Raw genomic sequence first — 18,109 nt, 5'->3', positions numbered from 1 at the left:
AGTGACAACAGGCTCTTCTGCTTAAGCCCCGCGCCCTCCAAAGCATGCTCACTTCATGTTGCCGTACCAGCGGTCTGCCGGATAGCAAAATAGCATGAAGAGGGATCTCTGCGGCAAGCACGGCGTGCGCACAGCTGCATGCTCGCAGCAAACATATGCACCGCTTCCTCTGGCTTGGCGCCGGGGCATCGCAAGTCCACGAAACGTCTCCATCGGCAACAGCCCGTGGGATATGCGGCGGCGCAGCCTTGTTCGATTCGCATACAAACATTCTGCAAGATGGAAAAGGCTGGAAACGTTGCTGAACCTCCTAAGGTCATGCTTGGATACCCCGATGCCTGCGTCGCCACGAGGCATTAGATGCTCTGCGAATGACACCGGCCTTTCAACGCGCTGGCGATGCTGGAATGAGCAGAGACGCGGTCCAGAGTCGTACGATGCACTCTTCCGTCGATGGATGGTTTAACTCAGTGTCAAACCAATATGGAGACGAGCGCTGACCACGGAAGGTATCCCAGGAGAAGCCTTCCGGCTAACGCCCATCGACTGCTGATATTCGTACTGCGAGAGCGGAGTTCTCCCGAAGCTGTAATGAAAACCATGAGAGGAAGGAAACCGCCTGCGACTTGGGCTGATTGACTGCCGGTGTCTGCAACATTGGCTCATGGGCTATGGCTGCGATGTGCGATGCTATCTCTCTTTCCACTGAGGATCGATGCCTTGTTCCACAACCAGTACCTATTCGAGGTCGGCCCCACGGTTCGTCTGCGATCTCCTGGGCACGTGGGCGAAAGTCCGGCGCAGCATCATCTTTCCACAAGGCACAAATCACAGAATGTGCCGCTTTGATGCACTCCACGAAAGGCAGCTCCCACCAGCTTCATTGGGGAGCCGAAAGCGAACGGTTCATTTGTGCGATATACGTATGTGCTCAACCGTCGACACCAGACTCTGTTTTGGACGAATGCCGCTCGATAGGAACGAAGGCGGGACCGTATCGCCACCAAACGTGATTGACGAAGGTTCGTGATGCCACGCCATCGGATGACGGAGACTTCGGTAGCTCTCCAAGCGCTGTAGCAGGAGCTAGAGGAGCTGCGAATACGACGTCGGCCGCTGCAACGGGCCAACATAGGCAGCTGTCTTGGGAGCAAGAACGGTAGCAAGCAAGCCGCATTTACGGACAGTGCCCACCGGAGGGGATATGGCCATATAGGGGAGAGCTCTGTGGAGCGAGAGCGTAGCTGACAGGAGCCAGAGCCTTTGCTGGGAAAGGTTGGCGAGAAAAGAGCTATCGTAAGAATCCGGAGAGGAGCCTGGGAAAAGAGCCTGGAGGCAAGAGCCTTGGATGAAGAGCCTTGGAACAAGAGTCTTGAAACAAGAACCGGAATATGGACCTTAGACACCATGTAGCCTGGAGCCACTGGACCTGGAGTCACTGGACCTGGACGCACTCAACCTGGACCCACTCAACTTGGAGCCAGTGGACCTGGACTTAAGGGGATTGGAGCCATGGAACCTGGAGAACCAACCTGGAGCCACGGAATTCCTACTCTAGGGGCCTGGAACCAATGAGCTTGGAAATAGGCTGGTTGTTGCATAACATACTGTTTCGAGAAGTTGAGATTGCAACACCAGCACCCAATTCTTGAAGTGATCCAGCATCCGCGGTAACCCGATCGACTATGAGCCTGTTTGTTCCTCAACTATCTCTTTATGCTCATACGCCATTATTACCCCTCGATCTCTGAGTCCCACGTTGAAGCCACGTGAGTACTCCCCGGATGTCCATGCTTGTTCAACCTCTCGAAGTTGCGCCATTGAAACGTTCAATGCTCTACCATCCTGGGATTGGCGACCGCGCATATTGTTCTGAGACTCTGAGTGTTGTTGTCAAGGGTTTCGTATCGGTTTTCCTTCCTTGCTTCTAGCGATGGCCAACTCCGCGGGCTCGGGAAGCGAAATATCAATCACGCGCCATGGAAGGGCAACAGGACGTCGTCTCTTTGTACGTCCTTACGGGATACCACATGGAACTGAATTGCTTCAAGCTGGACCATTTTCCGACCTGATGACCTTGGATATCAATTCCATGATTTGAGGTGACAGATCTTCGAAGATGAAGTCATGTCCATGTTCGATGCCGGCATTGGCATATCCAACCCGAAGAACCGTTATCATGACCTTCCAGCAAGTATGCCGGGTTGAGGGTTCTCGGAACGAGATCTGTCGCCTTGAGTCTTCGCTGCCTCCCTCTTCTACCGCTTCTCGTGACGCAGAGGGTCCAGTATGGTACCAGTCGACTCTGTCTGGGCAGCGGGAGCCTTTGCCTTCCCCCGTTGGCCATCTCATATTGCTTGTCTGCATGATTTTGCATGCGATCATTCCTTTGGGGCGTCGGAGCTATCGAAGAGGCAGAGTCTCATCTTGTCGCGTTTCTATGGCTTGAGTCATTCGTTCGATGCAAAAGATGCCGCCAAGTTCGCTTGTGTGAAGGTGGTAGTCGGGGCGGTTCGGTACTTGGGCTCGTCTTTGTTCTCCACGTCAGGGCCTTTGTTTCGAAGACAGTTCGCTCCTCCTGCGAATGACCTTCGAACCTACTTCGAGTTAGCGTATTCACTCTGGCGCTGGCTTTCCCGGTGCTTTACCGAAAGGAATAATGTTCGAATTTCTAGCCGCTCGAGCGGTTCCGAAGGTTTCAAGCGACTCATTCCGAGTCGTGGGGCTCATCTGGACGCGGTCTCGAATCGCCGGAAGGAGTATTCTGAACTCGTACGTTCCATATCATACCGTTGTTGTGAAGAGATCCTCAAACATGGGACGCTGGTGTTGAGCAGACTCCGCCGAATGACCAACCCGATCTTGCCTTCCTCGAGGCACGTTTCTAGCCGCTTGTGAGACTATGCTTGAGAGGCTGTCCCAACCCCGAAGCACTTTGAGTCTATTGATTTTATATCGGGGGCCCCAATGTGGGCTTGTGTACAAGTTGTAGAGCAGGTCGTTCTGAAGGAGGCTTGGCGCGTCGTTGCGCGGAGACCAATCGCCCGCCAGCCGGCATCAACTCGCTCAGGAATCGGCAATTATTATAGAATTGATGAGGTTGCGGAACTAGGCGCGACTTCATGTAAAGCTTCATCCCGGGGCGCGAGTTCTTGCTGTTGGGCAAGGTCAGCCGAACCTTCAAACTCAGCTTCCCTAACTGCATCGCCGGCCGAACGGACAGCTTGGTTCGGTGAAGGCAGCGAACATGGCGCTGGATACTGATATCGCTCTCCTATATCCCTTCTTGTTGCTGCTGGAAGCCGCAAGTCGGAGCCGCCGAAATGGTGGGCCAAAGAGTTACTTTCCAGGCTGAGCCGAAGCCGCCATTCTCGCCGCCATGCCAAGTGTAAAAGGGGCGAGGATGTTTTCGAGTTCGCCGAGCACATACGTGCATGCCGCTCTCCGAGTGACAAAGCCATTGTCGTCGTCGTGGTCGGTGTTGGTTGTGTCGGTCTTTGTGGTGGTGGGGTTGTCGAGACAAAGCCCGGGTGGTGTTGGCGGCGAGATGAAGGGCCCCAGCGTGAGAAGCCCCAGCAGCCGGTCGCAGGCGTGGAAATTCCCTACGCCAGGCGTTGGAGACTGTCATGATACTGCTTGTGCTGCTCAGCGTACCGGAAAATGGTATCAAATGCTTCATAGCAGGGTCCCCGAACCGGAGCGTACTTGGTGTAGGAAGGGGCCGCGGCTGTCGGCTGAAGCAGGAGCGAAGGATGCGAACAGCACGGCGGAAGGCCTCGCGATCCAGCCTCGAGATTGGAGCACAGAAAGGGTCCCGCTCTCTCTCATTAGCGCTTGTAAAGCTGTCGAACGACTCTTCTTGCCGTCTGTCCTCACCTTTGACGTAGAGAAAGTGGTTGCGCTTCAGAAGTGAGAGGCTTGGGTACAGCCCACAGCGGCGGCAGGCGCCTCACCTCCGGCAGCTAGAGCGCCATATCAACATCACGATGGAGCGCAGAAGCAGGTCGTCGTCGTCCTGGCACGTATATTGAGGTCTCACGCTACCTCTAGTGTTGATCCTTGATCACAGTCGAGCGGATTGAAGGTGGCGTTGGCGTTGGCGGCCTTCGCTCGCAACTCGATCACGACAGGAAAGGAAACACCAAGTATATCACTACTATGAGCGCTTGATCATATTATTCGACTGTGCCGCTCTCCCTCACTGAGCCTTCTACGTCCTCGACCGGCCTGGCCGCTCAGCCAGACGACCGTCGTGCTTCGTCGAGCAAAATGCGGCCGCCGCTCCACAACACCACGCCATGATGCCTTATCTGCTTGAAAAGGCGATGCCTACAATTGTGAGGACGTAGAGAACATGAACTGTAACTCCGGCAACAATTATCTATACTGGGACTCTGGCTCATGGCTCTCCAGAGCAACAGCATTGAGCACCACATCACGCCCACATATACACGCGTACCCACAACATGAACAAAACCATGGCCACCAGCATCGCCTCCAGCCTCCAGCTCTCCACAATCAGATTCTTCTTCCTCAACCGCACAGCAAGCCATGCGCGTCAATGAAAAAGCTCAAGGTGTTGACAAAAATTCCCTGCCGACCCGAAAGCCAACAGGAGCCGGTCAAGTTGATAGTTTTCAACTGGCAATAACACGGGCTCAGACGAATCTTCACTGCCGCGCGTAAAGCCCTTGCACCGGGATGGAGGAGAGAAGGAGGGTTGGGGAGGAGGAGCGCTTTATATACTCGTCGGGGAGCTGGGCTGACTAAGAAACTGCAGGTGCGTCACGTGGATTGGCAGCGCCGGCCCCGGGGAGCTTCCACATGTTTGGTGCGCCGGATGCAATTTGGAGTTGCCTGGGGCTGGTCGGATTGTGCAGCGGCAGTCATAGAACCATGCGAACAGTCAACAGAAAGGGACTTGTGATCTGGGATTACTCCGCTTAATGGAGAGCTTCAAGGGGCTCTTGGATATCCTCAGAGTCAGGCACTCGATTACGCAACTTCAAATCCTGCAGCTTCTCTCATTGCTCAGCTGAGGCGGAGATTCATGGAACCAAGCACGAGAGGCACCTCTGCGATCTGGGATTATGACTATCAAGGGGGAGCCTCGATTTGTCCTCAACTGCCTCAAGATCAGGCACTCAAGCACATGCATTCGGGCAGCTACAGATACTCCATGCATCTCCCACTGGCCTGCAGGTCCGCCCAACATCAGTTATAGTTCCCAAATGCGGCCCCAGACCGTCTTACACCAGCTGTCCCCTTGCTCATGGATGCCTTCCTTCAGTTCCCTTGTACAGACCTGACTTCTTCCTGTGTACCATTATCTCCGCTCTCTCGCTCGAACGATCGGGACCCGCCAGAAGTGCTGCGTCTTCTCCCTTGCTGAAACGACTTGGTTTATCGTTCGACGTTAGGGGTAGGGGACTCGAAAGCGTTGCTCTATGGTCGGTCAAGTCAGCATGAAGCACAGGTTGCCGCTGGAGCAGCAATGAAGTTAGCGCCGTGTCTGCTTCCGAATGGGACCTCAGAGGTTTTCGTCCCGCAATGTGAGAGGGGGGGATAGCGTACCTTTTGGAAGACGCAGTCCAGACGGGGACCTGCCTCCTCGTGAGGCCAGAGTAACGTTTTGCAAGCTGCCTCTCCTTCATGCGCAGTCTGCTTACTCAAAGCCCTCTGCCGCCATGTGTATCAATCCGAGCCTGTTTTGGTGTGATGGGTCATAGTCCTCCGTCACGGTATGAGGGTTCGTTGTGCAGTGGACGCCGCTGTCGCTGTTGCCGTTGGAAGAACGCCACAAACCCTTCACGTCTCGTTGCTACACCTCTTCCGTTATGTGTATCAGTCCAGGCTTTCCCGCGGTGTTATGGGCCAGGATCTTCTGTCGTGGGAGGGAGGGGGTACCGTCGTGTAGTGAGCCGTGCCGTCGCCGTCGCCGATGCGTTACCCCCTCAAGGCCTACACCTCTCTCGGCCCAGTCCCCCAAATTGAAGTGTCGTGAGAGAGACTCTCTAAGCTGCTCCTAGTCATCTTGCAGTTCTTGGGGTGGTCCGACTTTCTGGTGTGCCGTGTCGGTGTAGGCCGTATCGTGACGCTGCCCGTGCCGCCGGTGGTGTTACTCGAAGCTGCGCTGCTTTCGACCATGTTGAACAAAATGACTTGCGTAAAACGAAGGAGAAAATAATCTCTAGCCAGTCATGAGCCTCCTACTGCTCCTCTGGCTGCTCGCCGCCGGCGTGTTGCCATTGCCATCGCCTGCAAGAGCCCCAAACGAAGCCACTCCCCCTCGCCACCTCTCCCGGCCACCGCTCCTGCCGCTCCGCCCTCCCACCAACCAACACACCGATATCTCCAATCTTCATCCTCGCGCTTTATAATGCTCTAATTCAGTACATTATCCAACAATCTCTAAGGAGCTCAAAAGCTGCATGGCTCAGTGGCAAGGATGCCTCACATATATTTCGTACAGTAAGTGCCCTTCTCTCCTTGTTCGATTCTCTGCCTTGCCAAACACACATTTAAAATGCCTGCGGGAGCATAAAACATATTTTTTTGTCCTTTTTGAGGGCAGGGAGGAAGTGGGTTCGAGTTGAGGCTGTGGCCTTTTTCCTTTGCCCCTCCTTGACGATTTTGCAGGGAACGGTCCACCTTTTTGCTCGGGACAGCCATTTCATAAGTGACGTTGCGCTGACGAGGACTATAGGGATGGCTGGGAGCTGAAGATGATACTCCATGCTTCCTACCGCAGCCAGCTTGCTGTTGCCGGCACCTCCGCAAGAGATCAGAATCTCGACTCCGCTGCTTCTTGTCCGAGGGCGTCCACTTCCACGGAACGGTAGATGAGAAGAGAGGAAGGACAATTCTGATAGACTACCCTAGGGTACCACCCAACTGCTACTTTTGTTCCGCAACTCTTGGTTATGAAACAATCTCTACAGAATAGATCATTCCGCTGTGTCAGAGTTTTCAAGGGTTCGGTTCTCGACTAGCTGCCCGTATTGATTTCGGGATGGATCCACAGATAACGCAGGACAGATTGGTAAGTGGACGTGACGATAAACACAGCGACTACAGAGGGCATATGCAGCATAAGCTGTGACTCGGGCTTACGCTGTAGGGAAACATACAGCTGCATCAAAACTCCCCCGCAAGAGTCAGAAGCAACCCAAACCCCAAAAGAGGTGGCACGATGTTGCCAACGGAGGAAGAGCATGTTATATAAGTATGCAATGAATTTCTCTCTGACGCGAAGCCACTGTTCATGTGTGCGCATAACCCCCATGATCCGCACCCGTGCGATCCTGCTGCAATCCCAATAGTACAGACGTCAAGGTAACAATGCTCAGCTGTAGTCTTAGCAACGGCGGACCGTGCTCTTCATCAACCACCTCCTCGAACTCGTACTGCAATCTCTTCAACGCCACTTTCCAAAGCGCCTCAACCATCGCTCAGGGAGTCCTCCTCAGAAACGTCGCAATTCTCGTGGTGCACGCAATCATGGAGGTCCCGCAAGAGACCTTCGAGGCTCCGCTGAGTGGGCTCACCATCGCGCTTCTGCTGAAGGTCTGTATGCTCATCAATATAAACGCTACAAAACAGTTTCAGAAGGCTTTCACTTACCGACCCAGCTATCGAGAGTAGACCTGACTTTGCGTTCGAAAGCTTGCAGCAAGTCTCCTTGCTCACCTGACTCACCACGAGCGGTCGGAGTCTTCAGGTCTTGCGCATCCTGCCCATCGTGCAGCATGTTGTACAGAGTACGCTGAAAGTTGAACATGATTTCGGATTTCTCTTCGTTGGTAAGAACCTGGGTACTGTTTTTGTCATCGCCATGGGGTTTCTCGTCATCGTCATGGGGTTTCTCGTCTTCATGAGGATACAGATCCTCCGAATTCCAAACCTGAAACCAGTCGTCCCCATCTTGATCCTGCGAGCGCTCCTCGTATACATCGCCTTCAGAGGACGACGGCGACTCATCATCGGTGTTTTCAAGGTCTGTAGAATTGCCTCGGTAATGCCCAGAGAACTGTGAACCATTGCGGAACGAAGAGTTGAAGTAGGGTCCATGGAACGGCCGTCGGTTTGCAGGGAAGCCGGGTGGGAATTCCGAATGTGGATGGTCTATTGAACGCTCGCGCGGCTGGGCACCCTGATGCTTCTCCGTGAAGTACGAATCAATTATCTGATTGAGCGTGCGGGCGCCTTCGCAAGCAATTTTCAGTTTGATCGCGTTGGGCTGTTGTTGGGTGCCGTGGGGTGAGAATACTTGGTCGAGGAGGCGCCTCAGTGTGTCCGCGGCTTGCCAGGCAATCTTCTCCTTGTCCAATTCGTTGGGAGGCGCTGTGTGAGAAGGTGTTTCGGAGGCATGCGCCGACGAGGCTGTGACACCAGTGCCAAGGACGGTAGCATCATGAGCAGTTGCTGCACCACCGATGCTGACCCGAGCACCTGACGGAGCAGCGGCATGTATCGGACACTTGGTGGGAAGAGGAAAAGGGGGAGGCCCTCCAGGAGCCTTGTGAATCAGAGGGAGGAAACCAGCCTTCGCTTTGCCATCGTTGTGCGACTCCTGCTGGCCAGCATCCTTGCTGTGGTCTCTCTTCCACCAGGTCTCATTGAATGTGGAGTTGGCGTGAACGTAGTCTTCGGGGAACTTGTCGACTAAGAAAAATTTCCTGAAGTTGTGGCCTGGGGAGATAAAGTCTACCTCATAGAGAACAAACATGTCCTTGAGTCCAGCCAACTTTGAAACATGGTACTTCAACTCGGCGTTGAAGGGCACCGAAGTCGGTTGAGATCCATTCGTCGGATGAATGACATTGAAGCCCTTCATATGGATGTCTTCGAGCCAGTTGGTCAGGTTACCGTTCTCCCAGCTCTTCTGGACATGATCCCACGTTGTTTGGTGCACGGTTGCGGGAAGAACCTTTAGCCACCAGCCTGCAGGAAGATAGCCGTCCGCCCCTTGCTTTGCAGGTGGCTTTGTCTCCAGGTCGGGATTCAGGTGAAGTGGGGACGGAGTTGGGGACGGAGTTGCCACCGAAGGCTTGGAGGTCTGAGCTTCTTCCCCATTGACATCCGGCTTATGAACCAATATCGAAGCCTCAAGTCGGTCCTGTCGAGCCAGACTCTTTGCTTCGCGCTCTGGAAGGACTCGAAGCAAGGTTCGAAGGTTGCACAAGGGCTTTCCGTCGTCGCCAGTAGCCCACAGACGAAGTGGATACGGTTCCGCTTGGGGAGGGAACTTCGTCAGGGGGAAGTGGTATTCCGCGTGGGTGACGTTGAAGAACTTCGGAGCTCGATACTGGAGCTCCAAGGGACCCCAAGGAACGACAACGTCTTTGGAATCCTCAGCAGTGATGACTGCCAAAGCGCTGGTATGCGAAACATATTCGAGGCCAGGACCTTCGACGACCACGGAGGCAAAGAAGTCCTTGGGTGTGTAGTAGCTCAGGCGTGAGTAGAACTTGAAAGGTGCCTCGAAAGGCTCGCCGTGGCCTTGATGCCTGTTTCCAGCTTGTCAGTATCATCATCCATGGGCATGGTGTTGACTTACCCGGTCACTTCAGCACCCTGTTCTTTGTGACCACCTTGAGAGGCAACAAGCCGCACGAGGGCGGCCAGGAAGAAGGCACTCTTCATAGCTGGCGAGGGGCCAGTGCGGCACGGAAAACAGAAGAGGAGAGGATAGCAAGCGGACACGAGAGCAGAGTGTGAAGGCGGAGAGGAGAGAAGACTGCTGTGGCTCTTTCAAAGCACTGTAGATCTGCCTTGGGTGGAGAGTGGAAGAAAGGAGGAGGATGAAAAGCTGTGGGAAGAGAGGGACGGAAGAAATGTTTGCATCATTGTTCCGCAGAAGGTCCATGTGGGTTAAGAAAGGAAGCGACAAAAGGTGCAGAGGAAAGGATGGGCCGACAGAAAAACAATGGGGAAGGTATGATGTACACAGGTACACAGAGGTCGCCCGCCTGAGAGTTTAGAGAGGCAAGTGTCATCCAGCGCCTCTGAAATGGAAAGTAACCATACTGACCACCTAGGTAGGTACATCCGGGACGAATGGACACTGCAGCTGGAGGGTACTCTCAAGACCCTCCTCCAGCTTCTGAGAAACCCACATCGAACAATATCCGGCTCAAATCTCTCCAGGAGGTGTCAATTCGTCCCATCTCTTTCACAGCCCCACAGATTCCAACCTTGTCAAGACTGACAACATTTGAAGAAAGGGATGCGCACAGACCATCTCAAGGTTGCCTGTGAAAGGTCAATTCGAAAGCATCCATCTGCGGGCGCGTACTTAACGCTTGAGACGCGTCTTCGGCCGTCGACATCATATCCCAATCCTCTCTTTCTCCATTCAGTTGAATCCAGAATGGCTAAGCAGGTCAAAGTCACAGAATACCAGACACGCGTCTACACCCTTCTGCAGCAAATACCCGAAGGACGCATCACATCGTATGCTGCCCTAGCAAGAGCGCTGAATTCGTCCCCCCGCGCCGTCGGAGGTGCGCTACGCAACAATCCATTCGCGCCCGAAGTTCCTTGTCATCGATGCATTGCAAGTACAGGTGTATGTAGACAATTTCCCCACGACGGAGTCGATCGCGAGCTGACAGGGCAGCAGTTTGTCGGAGGTTTCAAGGGCGATTGGGAAAAGGTCCCGAGCGGTCAGAATCAGGTTTCGAAGCTGAAGCTGCTTGCCGATGAAGGTGTGAAATTCGATGCGAAGGGGAGGTTGGTGGAGAAGTGGCGGTGGTGGAACGATTTCGATGTAGACAAGCTATGAGCCGTGGAACTACTCTGCAGATTCACGCAACAGTCGAGGGGAATAAGAGCTCTTTTTACTCCCGAAATCATGACAGTTGACCACTGCACGCACCGACACGCAAGAGAAAAGCGGCAATGCTGGAGACAAATGAGTGCTGGAGAAAAGTGATGCACGGCCCACTTGAGCTCTCTCTCGAGGAACCTAACCCCACCCAATCTTTACCAACCTGTTTTCCAACACATCCATCATAGACTATTGACGCGATGCCTCCCAAACGCAAAGACCTTCCGAAGGCCAATCCAAAAACCAGAGCCAAGGTCAGTGGCACGCACGGGATACGCGATGCTGGTCGATCTGATGATGAAAGCTGCAGGAGCCCCAATCCGAGAGCGACTTTCTTGAGGCTGCCGACGACTTCGAACAAGCTGCTGGGAAATGGCGGGCTGGGGACGCTGCGAAGGCCCTGAGATTCTACAACCGTGCCATTGACACCTACAATACCGGCTTGCAGCGGTATCCGACCTCATTCGATCTTGCATATAACAAGTAAGTCACGTGAAATGAACGTTCACTCTTGGCGGATCGGAAATCAGGGCATACTGAGGACTTTTGACTAATCCAATCAGGGCGAATCTTGAATATAACATGATACAAGATGAGAAGATTGTACCAATACTGGGCAGTAGGATAGACCTACTTCAGGAAACACTCCGGTCCCATCGGTTTGCAATGGGATTGAACCCGGAGATTGTCGAGATTGTCTTCAACACGGGCCAGGTCTTGACATCATTGGCAGAAGCCCTGCTTGATACTTGGGATCCCGAGGCGAGAGCCACGGCAAGACAGTTTCTTGAGGAAGCAGTTGCACTCTTTACCAAATCTCTGCTCAAACAGCAAGAGGAGTACGAACAGATGCAGACTGGCATTGCCAATGCGCAAGCATCTCAGGAAGAATCCGCTCGGCTGGTGCCATCTGGAGATGTGCGAGAAACTGGCGCGAATTATAGGGAACCATCCTCCATATCTTCATCCGTGTCTGAAGCGCCCGAAGAATGGGCAACAGTAGTGGAACCTGTCACCCCAGATACCATATTGGATACCTGTACTGCCCAACTTGGAGCTTACACCACTCTGCTTGATTTATACAGTACCTCGGACTATAGCAGCATCGAGTTGCAAGCCTCGCACATTTTGAACACAGCACAGAACACGATACCCGCCTACATCGACCGCACAGGCACCTCTGCAATCTCAACCCAGCATGAAGAGCCTGCCCCTGGCCCTGTCCTCTCAATCGGCTCTCCACCAAGTATGGAAGAACATACATCGCCTAAAGAAGATGCACTCCTGGCCAGAGCCAATTTCTATGCCGCATTGGTCGAGGTCAAGTATCGGAATGATCAGTGCACAACTCCAGAGTACGCAAGTGAGACGGAAAACATCTACGCCCCTCTGCTTCCTACCGAAGATACAGGGAAGCTATCTTTGAGTCAAATGAATGCTCTATCCGCCTACGCTGACGCCCTCTTCAACATAGCATCAGCCATATCAGACAGTCCACGCTACACTTCCTCATCGCAGAGCTTCTCCCAGGACCTCGACATCCAATGGACAACACTCACACAAGCCCAGACCATACTCACCAAACTGTCCACAGGCCCGCATGCCAGCGTATTGCCATTTTCCCAACTCTCCCGAATTTTCCTAGCACGCGGCGACACGGACCTTTTCCGCTTCCGCCTTTCCCTTCTCGAATCTGCGAAACCAGCATGGGTGAAGAGCAAGAATGTCCTCGTTTCCAATGCAGGCGTCTTCTACCGCGGAGCAAGGACCTATGCTGAGAAGGCAGGCGTGGTAGACGTGCACAAGACGGCAGATGCGAAGGCAATTGTGGCGGAGGTTTTGAAAGAAGCCGTGACTGGGTCTGGGAAGAAGGATGAGCGGTGGAAGGTGAGAGCGGAGGATGTGACAAGGGTGTTGCAGCAGATGGTTGAGGAAGGTGTCATTGACAAGGAGAATGCGGAAGGCGTGGTTGGGTATCTCTGAGGGGTACAGACCACAAGGTAGGAGTGGGTTTCCATTGCTCCAGCGGAGGTCGAATGCGACATTCTATGATGGAGTTAGGCCAATCATTTGAAATGTGAGGTTTAATCTGTTTCTTTCTGGGGTTCTTGCAATCGTTTAAAATGATAAGAGGCTGCATGTGACCAGGAAGGGCCATAAAAGAGTGAAAGCTCAACCTCGACTTTCACTCACTCGGGATTGTTGCCGAACAGCACCCGACCTTACAAAATCTCGTCGTCGACATTCGCACTTTTGTCTTTTCTCTTCGCCACAACCAACACGCTCGCTCCACCACACCCGCTCTCAACTTTGCCGTCGTTACACGTCGAAGGCGCTGAGCGCACCCAACCCGCACATTCACGCGTTGTATGTCTCGTCGAGCAGCGCGCGCGTGGATACACACCAAACTTCGCTCCATGTAGAACGAGCCTTGATCGTCAGTACAAATGCCAAAACGCACGTATTCGCGACGCAACATGTCCATGAAGCCCGATGACAAAGACAAGGGGGACATGGAGCGCTGGAAACGCCAGAAGAAAGACGAGAATCCGAGCCTACCCAGCGACGCTCGAATGCGATTGAATGATAACAAGAAGAAATTACGACGCCCATTCGGTGGACCTATCTCGATATTAGACGGGGAGACCGGACTTGGAGAGGTTGAGTTGCCAAAACCCAAAGGGTTGATTGACCGGAGTTTGGCAAACAAGTGCCATGAACGCGACAGGCGTACATTGACGAAGCCACACGAGAACGTCAAGCGGCTTACTCCAAACAGCGCGATGCACTCACTATACGGAGGTGATCTAAAGGCCTTTCTATCAGAGCAGAAGCAAAGGCAGGAAACGAAGAACAGACTGCAAAATCGTGAACTGTCATCCCATGGAAGTCGCTCCGAGAAAGACATGAATGTAAAATGCCCACAGCCGCAGCTGTCTGCAAAGAAGGCAAAAGAGAAAGCCATGGCCGCTGATTCAAACGGAGCACCTCAGCGCAGGCTCGCCAGGCCACTTTCTGCGTCAGAGTGTACGACGACGACAGTCGCAGACAAGGATACTCATGAGTTTGGGCAGGTTAGAATTCCTCGGAAGCCTTCGAATCCTAAACGATCGTTCCACTCTGAGCAGTTTCGGGGCTCTCAAGGATCACCTCTTTCCCACCAGAAGTCGCCTTACATTCCCAGAAGCAATGAAGTGAAAATTTTGTCATTACCTTCCAGAGATATCCTCAAGCGAACACTGGACTCAGAATCCAGCGAAGCCAAGTTGTAAGGATCTCTTATTCGGTATGTCTGAAAGACTCGCACTAATGCGCGGCTTCCAGGTGGTACGTCAATCAGACCCAGTCTCCACTTCTGCGTCTACCCAAGGATATTCGGACCAAAATTTTCGAACACGTCTTCGAAGAAGGCCGTACGATTCATATCGGTCTCGATGCCTTTATCAGCGAGAAAGACCGAAAAGAGAACCCTCACTGCAAGCCCGGATACTGGAGAAAAGCATATTCTGGTCACCTTTATCTAGCCAGCGAGAAGCGGTATCCTGCGGATAGGAAAGTTCCCATATCTTTCCTCAATCGAGTATGTCGCCAGATGTACCGCGAGACGCGGCTTCTTCCTTACAAGTACGACACTCTCTCTTTCGATTCCAGCCTCGTCATGAACGCCTTCCTCCTTCTCGATCAGAAGCTCGCGCACGCGCATGACGAGATTCAAAGCATTGTCGTAGGACCCGGTCCACCGGAAGAGCTGCCCCAGCCTAACCTGCTGAAGTACTTGGGTGGATTGGTAGTGGCTGTTCGCAGGGTGTCCTGGGGTGTTGAATATTACCAGGTTGTGCGCGGAGAGACTGGGCCGCGCTTGAAGACTATGCGGATTTAGAGGTTTCGTTGTAGACCTCGAATCCTACCGTGGAGTAAGAAGACGAGCTGGGGAACGGATCGGCGGCAACTCATGTCACTTCGATATCGGAAATCAGACGTTCATCTCTGGCAGTGTCGTCAAGTGATTGTCCTCAGTCATATGATTCTAGCCTAAGAATACAGAAGATTGCGTCACCGTTGCATGTTATGGCATCTACTGTGATTGAACGAATACTTGATTGATCCAAGTAGCAGTCCACAGACCTAGGGGATGATTCTCTTCGTATACCTAGGTAGCGCAGGAGCTCGAGGTTGGGTGAGCTGAGTTGACTGAGGCTAACTTCAAACGGCTACCGTGTTTAGTCAGCTGGCGCACGGTATCACCTGATGCACGATTTTCGAGAAAATCAAAATATACAATTCGAGGCTGTATAGGTCAATACAAATTATAATATCACGAGATTTCCTAGAGTATTAGGCAATCGAGTACAGAGAATAATCCTATGCTAATATCTAGTTACGATATCTCTGAGGGAGGTTGATCTGCTGTCCCCGACGATTTGTCACCTCCGAGCCTTGAATGACCTCAAGAACAGATTGTTCATTACTAACAACCTCCTAAGGGACAGTAGATTATTGAACCCTCCTTTTTTTAGCCTGCTTAGCAAGTAGGATGTCCTTTTTGAGTTGTGTAGCTGCTTCCCAGGCATGCTTGTTGTCCTCTATTTCTTGCCTTTTCTGAGCCTCCTTCTTCTATCAGATCTCTTTTTGAATAGTCCTTGTACGATATCGCTCTTCTAGTATCTGCTGCTTCTCTGCTTTCTCCTGAGCTTTACGCTTAATATCTTCTTGTTTTTGGAGTCTCTCTTGCTCTGCTTCTGCTTCTTTCTCCCTTTCATGATCGTAGCTTCGTTGAACCTTGTTCGGGCTCTAGAACAGAGCTCCACCATCCAGATTAGGTAGATTATCAAGCTGGAGAGCCTTGCCCCTCTGCCATCACTTCTTCTCATTCACTAGTGCTCATTTGAGGCTATCATTCTCGTTTTTCAAGAGGATATTCTGAGTTGATAGCGAGTGAATCATCTGGGATAGCTGATGGGCCTTAGAATCATATACATCATCAACTACTGCCCTTAGAAGCTTAGCAATCTTTCTCCAGTCCTCAGCCATGATAACTGATTTTGAGCTCTCACTAGAGGAGGGCCGATCTGCCTCAGGATTGCTGAACCGGCTAAGGATGATCTGGAGGTTGAAAGGATTGAGACCATAAGTTTCAAAGCCAGAGAGGATGTTTCTTGTTGTAAATGCCTTCTCCCATGCTGTCCAGAACATACGGAAGAAATCTCTCTTTGTTATTGCAGAGAATCCTTGGGATTCATTCATATATCGTACGATCTCTAAGTTGTACACTTGTGAGAGTGGGCCAAACAAGCAGACATCAAGTGGTTGCAGAATATGAGTACTGTGAAGAGGATAGATAGCCAGGAGGATTCTATTATCGTCGCAATACTTGATGAACCTTATATTCACATGAGATCCATGCCCGTCAAGGATAAGCAGTCGATATTGCCATCATGGTAGCTTCCTCTTTATCTCTCGATCAAAGATTGACTCTAACCATTGAAGCCCAAGGTAATCATTTGTCTATCCACTAGGAGATGAAGCAAAGAAAGCCTTGTGTATCGTAGGATCAAAATCCTACAACCATGAGTCTTGGATGTTGCCTGAAATAGCTTGGTAGATAAGGCCTGGAGATAGCGATGATCCATCAATGGAAATATAGGCAATTGTTGTAACATGAGTGGCAAGCGAGTCGGTCAGATAAGCGAGTCGGTCACTAAATGCAGCCCTCCATCTCCGTACGTGAATATCTCAACACCACAACAAGCTATTGCAGTGCACTATAGCTTAAATTAATCCTCTACCTCTACTGCATCTTTCTTGTATGTCCGTTTGTTGTGCTCTGGCTCACCACACTTCTTGCAGCATCGAATGACCCCTATACTAGCACCCACTTGCCCTCTCTCCTCACACCTCTCTGCCTCAAGCTGAGCCTCAGCATTCCTCTGAGCTACTATCACCTCTGCTTCTGCCTGTAATAGGGTCCCTCCCCTTTGAATCCACTTTTTCTTACGCTTTTTATATTCAGAAGCTGCCTGGCAGGCCTGCTCAAGTTTAGTGATCCTGGCGGCCATCAATACCTGTGAATATGCCATCAATTCTGCTCCTTTTTTAAACTGCCTCACCATCTCAATAATCAACACTGGCGAGGAGCTCCGGTGCCTTCGAATCTGGCTAAAGATAAGTGTTGATTGAGCATCTATCTCAACTGTGTTGCTTGGTGTTTTAGATTGCCAGATGGGGCCTGGTAGAGCCAGCGATGGGGTACAAGGCTTTGCTTCAAGCTTTGATAGCACCACCTCTAGAATGTGTGGAACTAAACCAGTTGCTCTAAAGCTTGATATAATGTTTTCCTTTGAAAAAGCCTTATCAAAAACATTAGAAAAGGTAGTTAAGAAGGCTTTCTTGTCGATATGATTGATGTAGCAGTTTGCCAAGACATTGATTTCCTTCTTGTATGCCTGCTTTAGAGGAGCAAAACACCCTACATCGAGCAGCTATAGGATATGGGAGGTATGTGGAGGTATATAGAGGGTGATAATCTTGTTCTCTTTACATAGTTCCTGGAAGGCAAGTGACTTATGGCTCTCATGGCCATCAAGAATCAGCAGCCGGTGACTACCAACTGTCCAAGCCTTAGTATGCTCGATAAAGTGGTGCAATCAGGCTAACCCAAGCTCATTTGTTGTCCAGCCGTTGTCACTAACACCTATCCTCCAGCTCTTAGGGTTATGGTACCAGGCCTGGTCATGGTGCTTTGCCTTGAAGATCAGGAAGGGTGGAAGTGGCCAGCCCTTGGTGTTGATAGCAGTAATCAACGTTGTCCACTCGTGGTCACCAGGCTGCACCTGCAGTGGTTTCAGTCACCTCTCAGATGCCGTTACTACTTTTACTGTCTCTCCAACACCTATCTGGAAGCCAGTCTCATCAAAGTTGTAGGTATCTTCATCCAGGATACTGTACTTGGCTTTGGTATTGCGTACAAGGTTAAACCAGGGACCAATAATCGCAGGATCGCTACATTTAACTCTCTGGTGATCGCGAAGTCTGGTTATCTGAGATTTAATCTCAGGCTTCTGGTGGACAAGGTTCCTAGCCCATTTTTCTCCAACCTTCCCACCATCACGTGCAGCCAGCAGTTGATCAGCCATATCACGTACGTCGCCAAGTGTAGGGGCAGATCCTCGTACATCAAGCTTCTGTATATGTTGGACTATTGTCTCCTCCTCGTGCTTAGTGAGCTTTGAAGAGTTGGGATGGGTATCGCGTCGGGCAGCTGTTCTGGCGCATCGGTCA

At 51.9% G+C, this 18,109-nt stretch overlaps 7 protein-coding genes across 7 annotated transcripts; 5 read left to right on the top strand and 2 right to left on the bottom strand.

Moving 5' to 3' along the window:
* Positions 1 to 538: 538 nt before the first annotated feature.
* Positions 539 to 1,671, bottom strand: EI97DRAFT_84205 (uncharacterized protein). Its single transcript, XM_033803142.1, has one exon. It carries the CDS (start codon positions 1,407 to 1,409, stop codon positions 807 to 809), a length of 603 nt encoding a protein of 200 aa, XP_033652540.1. The 5' UTR covers positions 1,410 to 1,671; the 3' UTR covers positions 539 to 806.
* A 407-nt stretch (positions 1,672 to 2,078) lies between these two features.
* Positions 2,079 to 3,139, top strand: EI97DRAFT_84177 (uncharacterized protein). Its single transcript, XM_033803140.1, has one exon. The coding sequence runs from the start codon at positions 2,290 to 2,292 to the stop codon at positions 2,896 to 2,898; it is 609 nt and encodes a 202-aa protein (XP_033652539.1). The 5' UTR covers positions 2,079 to 2,289; the 3' UTR covers positions 2,899 to 3,139.
* A 240-nt stretch (positions 3,140 to 3,379) lies between these two features.
* On the top strand, positions 3,380 to 3,913 carry EI97DRAFT_443573 (uncharacterized protein; the record flags this gene model as incomplete). Its single annotated transcript, XM_033799840.1, has 1 exon — positions 3,380 to 3,913. One exon carries the CDS (start codon positions 3,380 to 3,382, stop codon positions 3,911 to 3,913), a length of 534 nt encoding a protein of 177 aa, XP_033652538.1.
* Positions 3,914 to 7,088: 3,175 nt separating this feature from the next.
* EI97DRAFT_84197 (uncharacterized protein) lies at positions 7,089 to 9,936 on the bottom strand. The gene is made up of 3 exons (XM_033803141.1): positions 9,560 to 9,936; positions 7,624 to 9,509; positions 7,089 to 7,568 (listed from the first exon to the last, which is right to left on the bottom strand). Exons 1-3 carry the CDS (start codon positions 9,643 to 9,645, stop codon positions 7,441 to 7,443), a joined length of 2,100 nt encoding a protein of 699 aa, XP_033652537.1. The 5' UTR covers positions 9,646 to 9,936; the 3' UTR covers positions 7,089 to 7,440.
* A 112-nt stretch (positions 9,937 to 10,048) lies between these two features.
* EI97DRAFT_84743 (DNA binding methylated-DNA--cysteine S-methyltransferase) lies at positions 10,049 to 11,155 on the top strand. Its single transcript, XM_033803146.1, has 3 exons — positions 10,049 to 10,965; positions 11,020 to 11,085; positions 11,142 to 11,155. The coding sequence occupies exon 1, from the start codon at positions 10,229 to 10,231 to the stop codon at positions 10,784 to 10,786; it is 558 nt and encodes a 185-aa protein (XP_033652536.1). The 5' UTR covers positions 10,049 to 10,228; the 3' UTR covers positions 10,787 to 10,965; positions 11,020 to 11,085; positions 11,142 to 11,155.
* EI97DRAFT_84300 (uncharacterized protein) lies at positions 10,910 to 13,046 on the top strand. The gene is made up of 3 exons (XM_033803143.1): positions 10,910 to 11,085; positions 11,136 to 11,314; positions 11,395 to 13,046. The coding sequence occupies exons 1-3, from the start codon at positions 11,032 to 11,034 to the stop codon at positions 12,812 to 12,814; spliced, it is 1,653 nt and encodes a 550-aa protein (XP_033652535.1). The 5' UTR covers positions 10,910 to 11,031; the 3' UTR covers positions 12,815 to 13,046.
* Positions 13,047 to 14,846, top strand: EI97DRAFT_84159 (uncharacterized protein). Its single transcript, XM_033803138.1, has 2 exons — positions 13,047 to 14,099; positions 14,156 to 14,846. Exons 1-2 carry the CDS (start codon positions 13,279 to 13,281, stop codon positions 14,709 to 14,711), a joined length of 1,377 nt encoding a protein of 458 aa, XP_033652534.1. The 5' UTR covers positions 13,047 to 13,278; the 3' UTR covers positions 14,712 to 14,846.
* The last annotated feature ends 3,263 nt before the right edge of the window (positions 14,847 to 18,109 follow it).

Source organism: Westerdykella ornata, assembly GCF_010094085.1.
Source record: "Westerdykella ornata strain CBS 379.55 unplaced genomic scaffold EI97scaffold_16, whole genome shotgun sequence".
Classification (NCBI taxonomy): domain Eukaryota; kingdom Fungi; phylum Ascomycota; class Dothideomycetes; order Pleosporales; family Sporormiaceae; genus Westerdykella; species Westerdykella ornata.
This window is presented reverse-complemented; position numbering and strand designations above follow the sequence as displayed.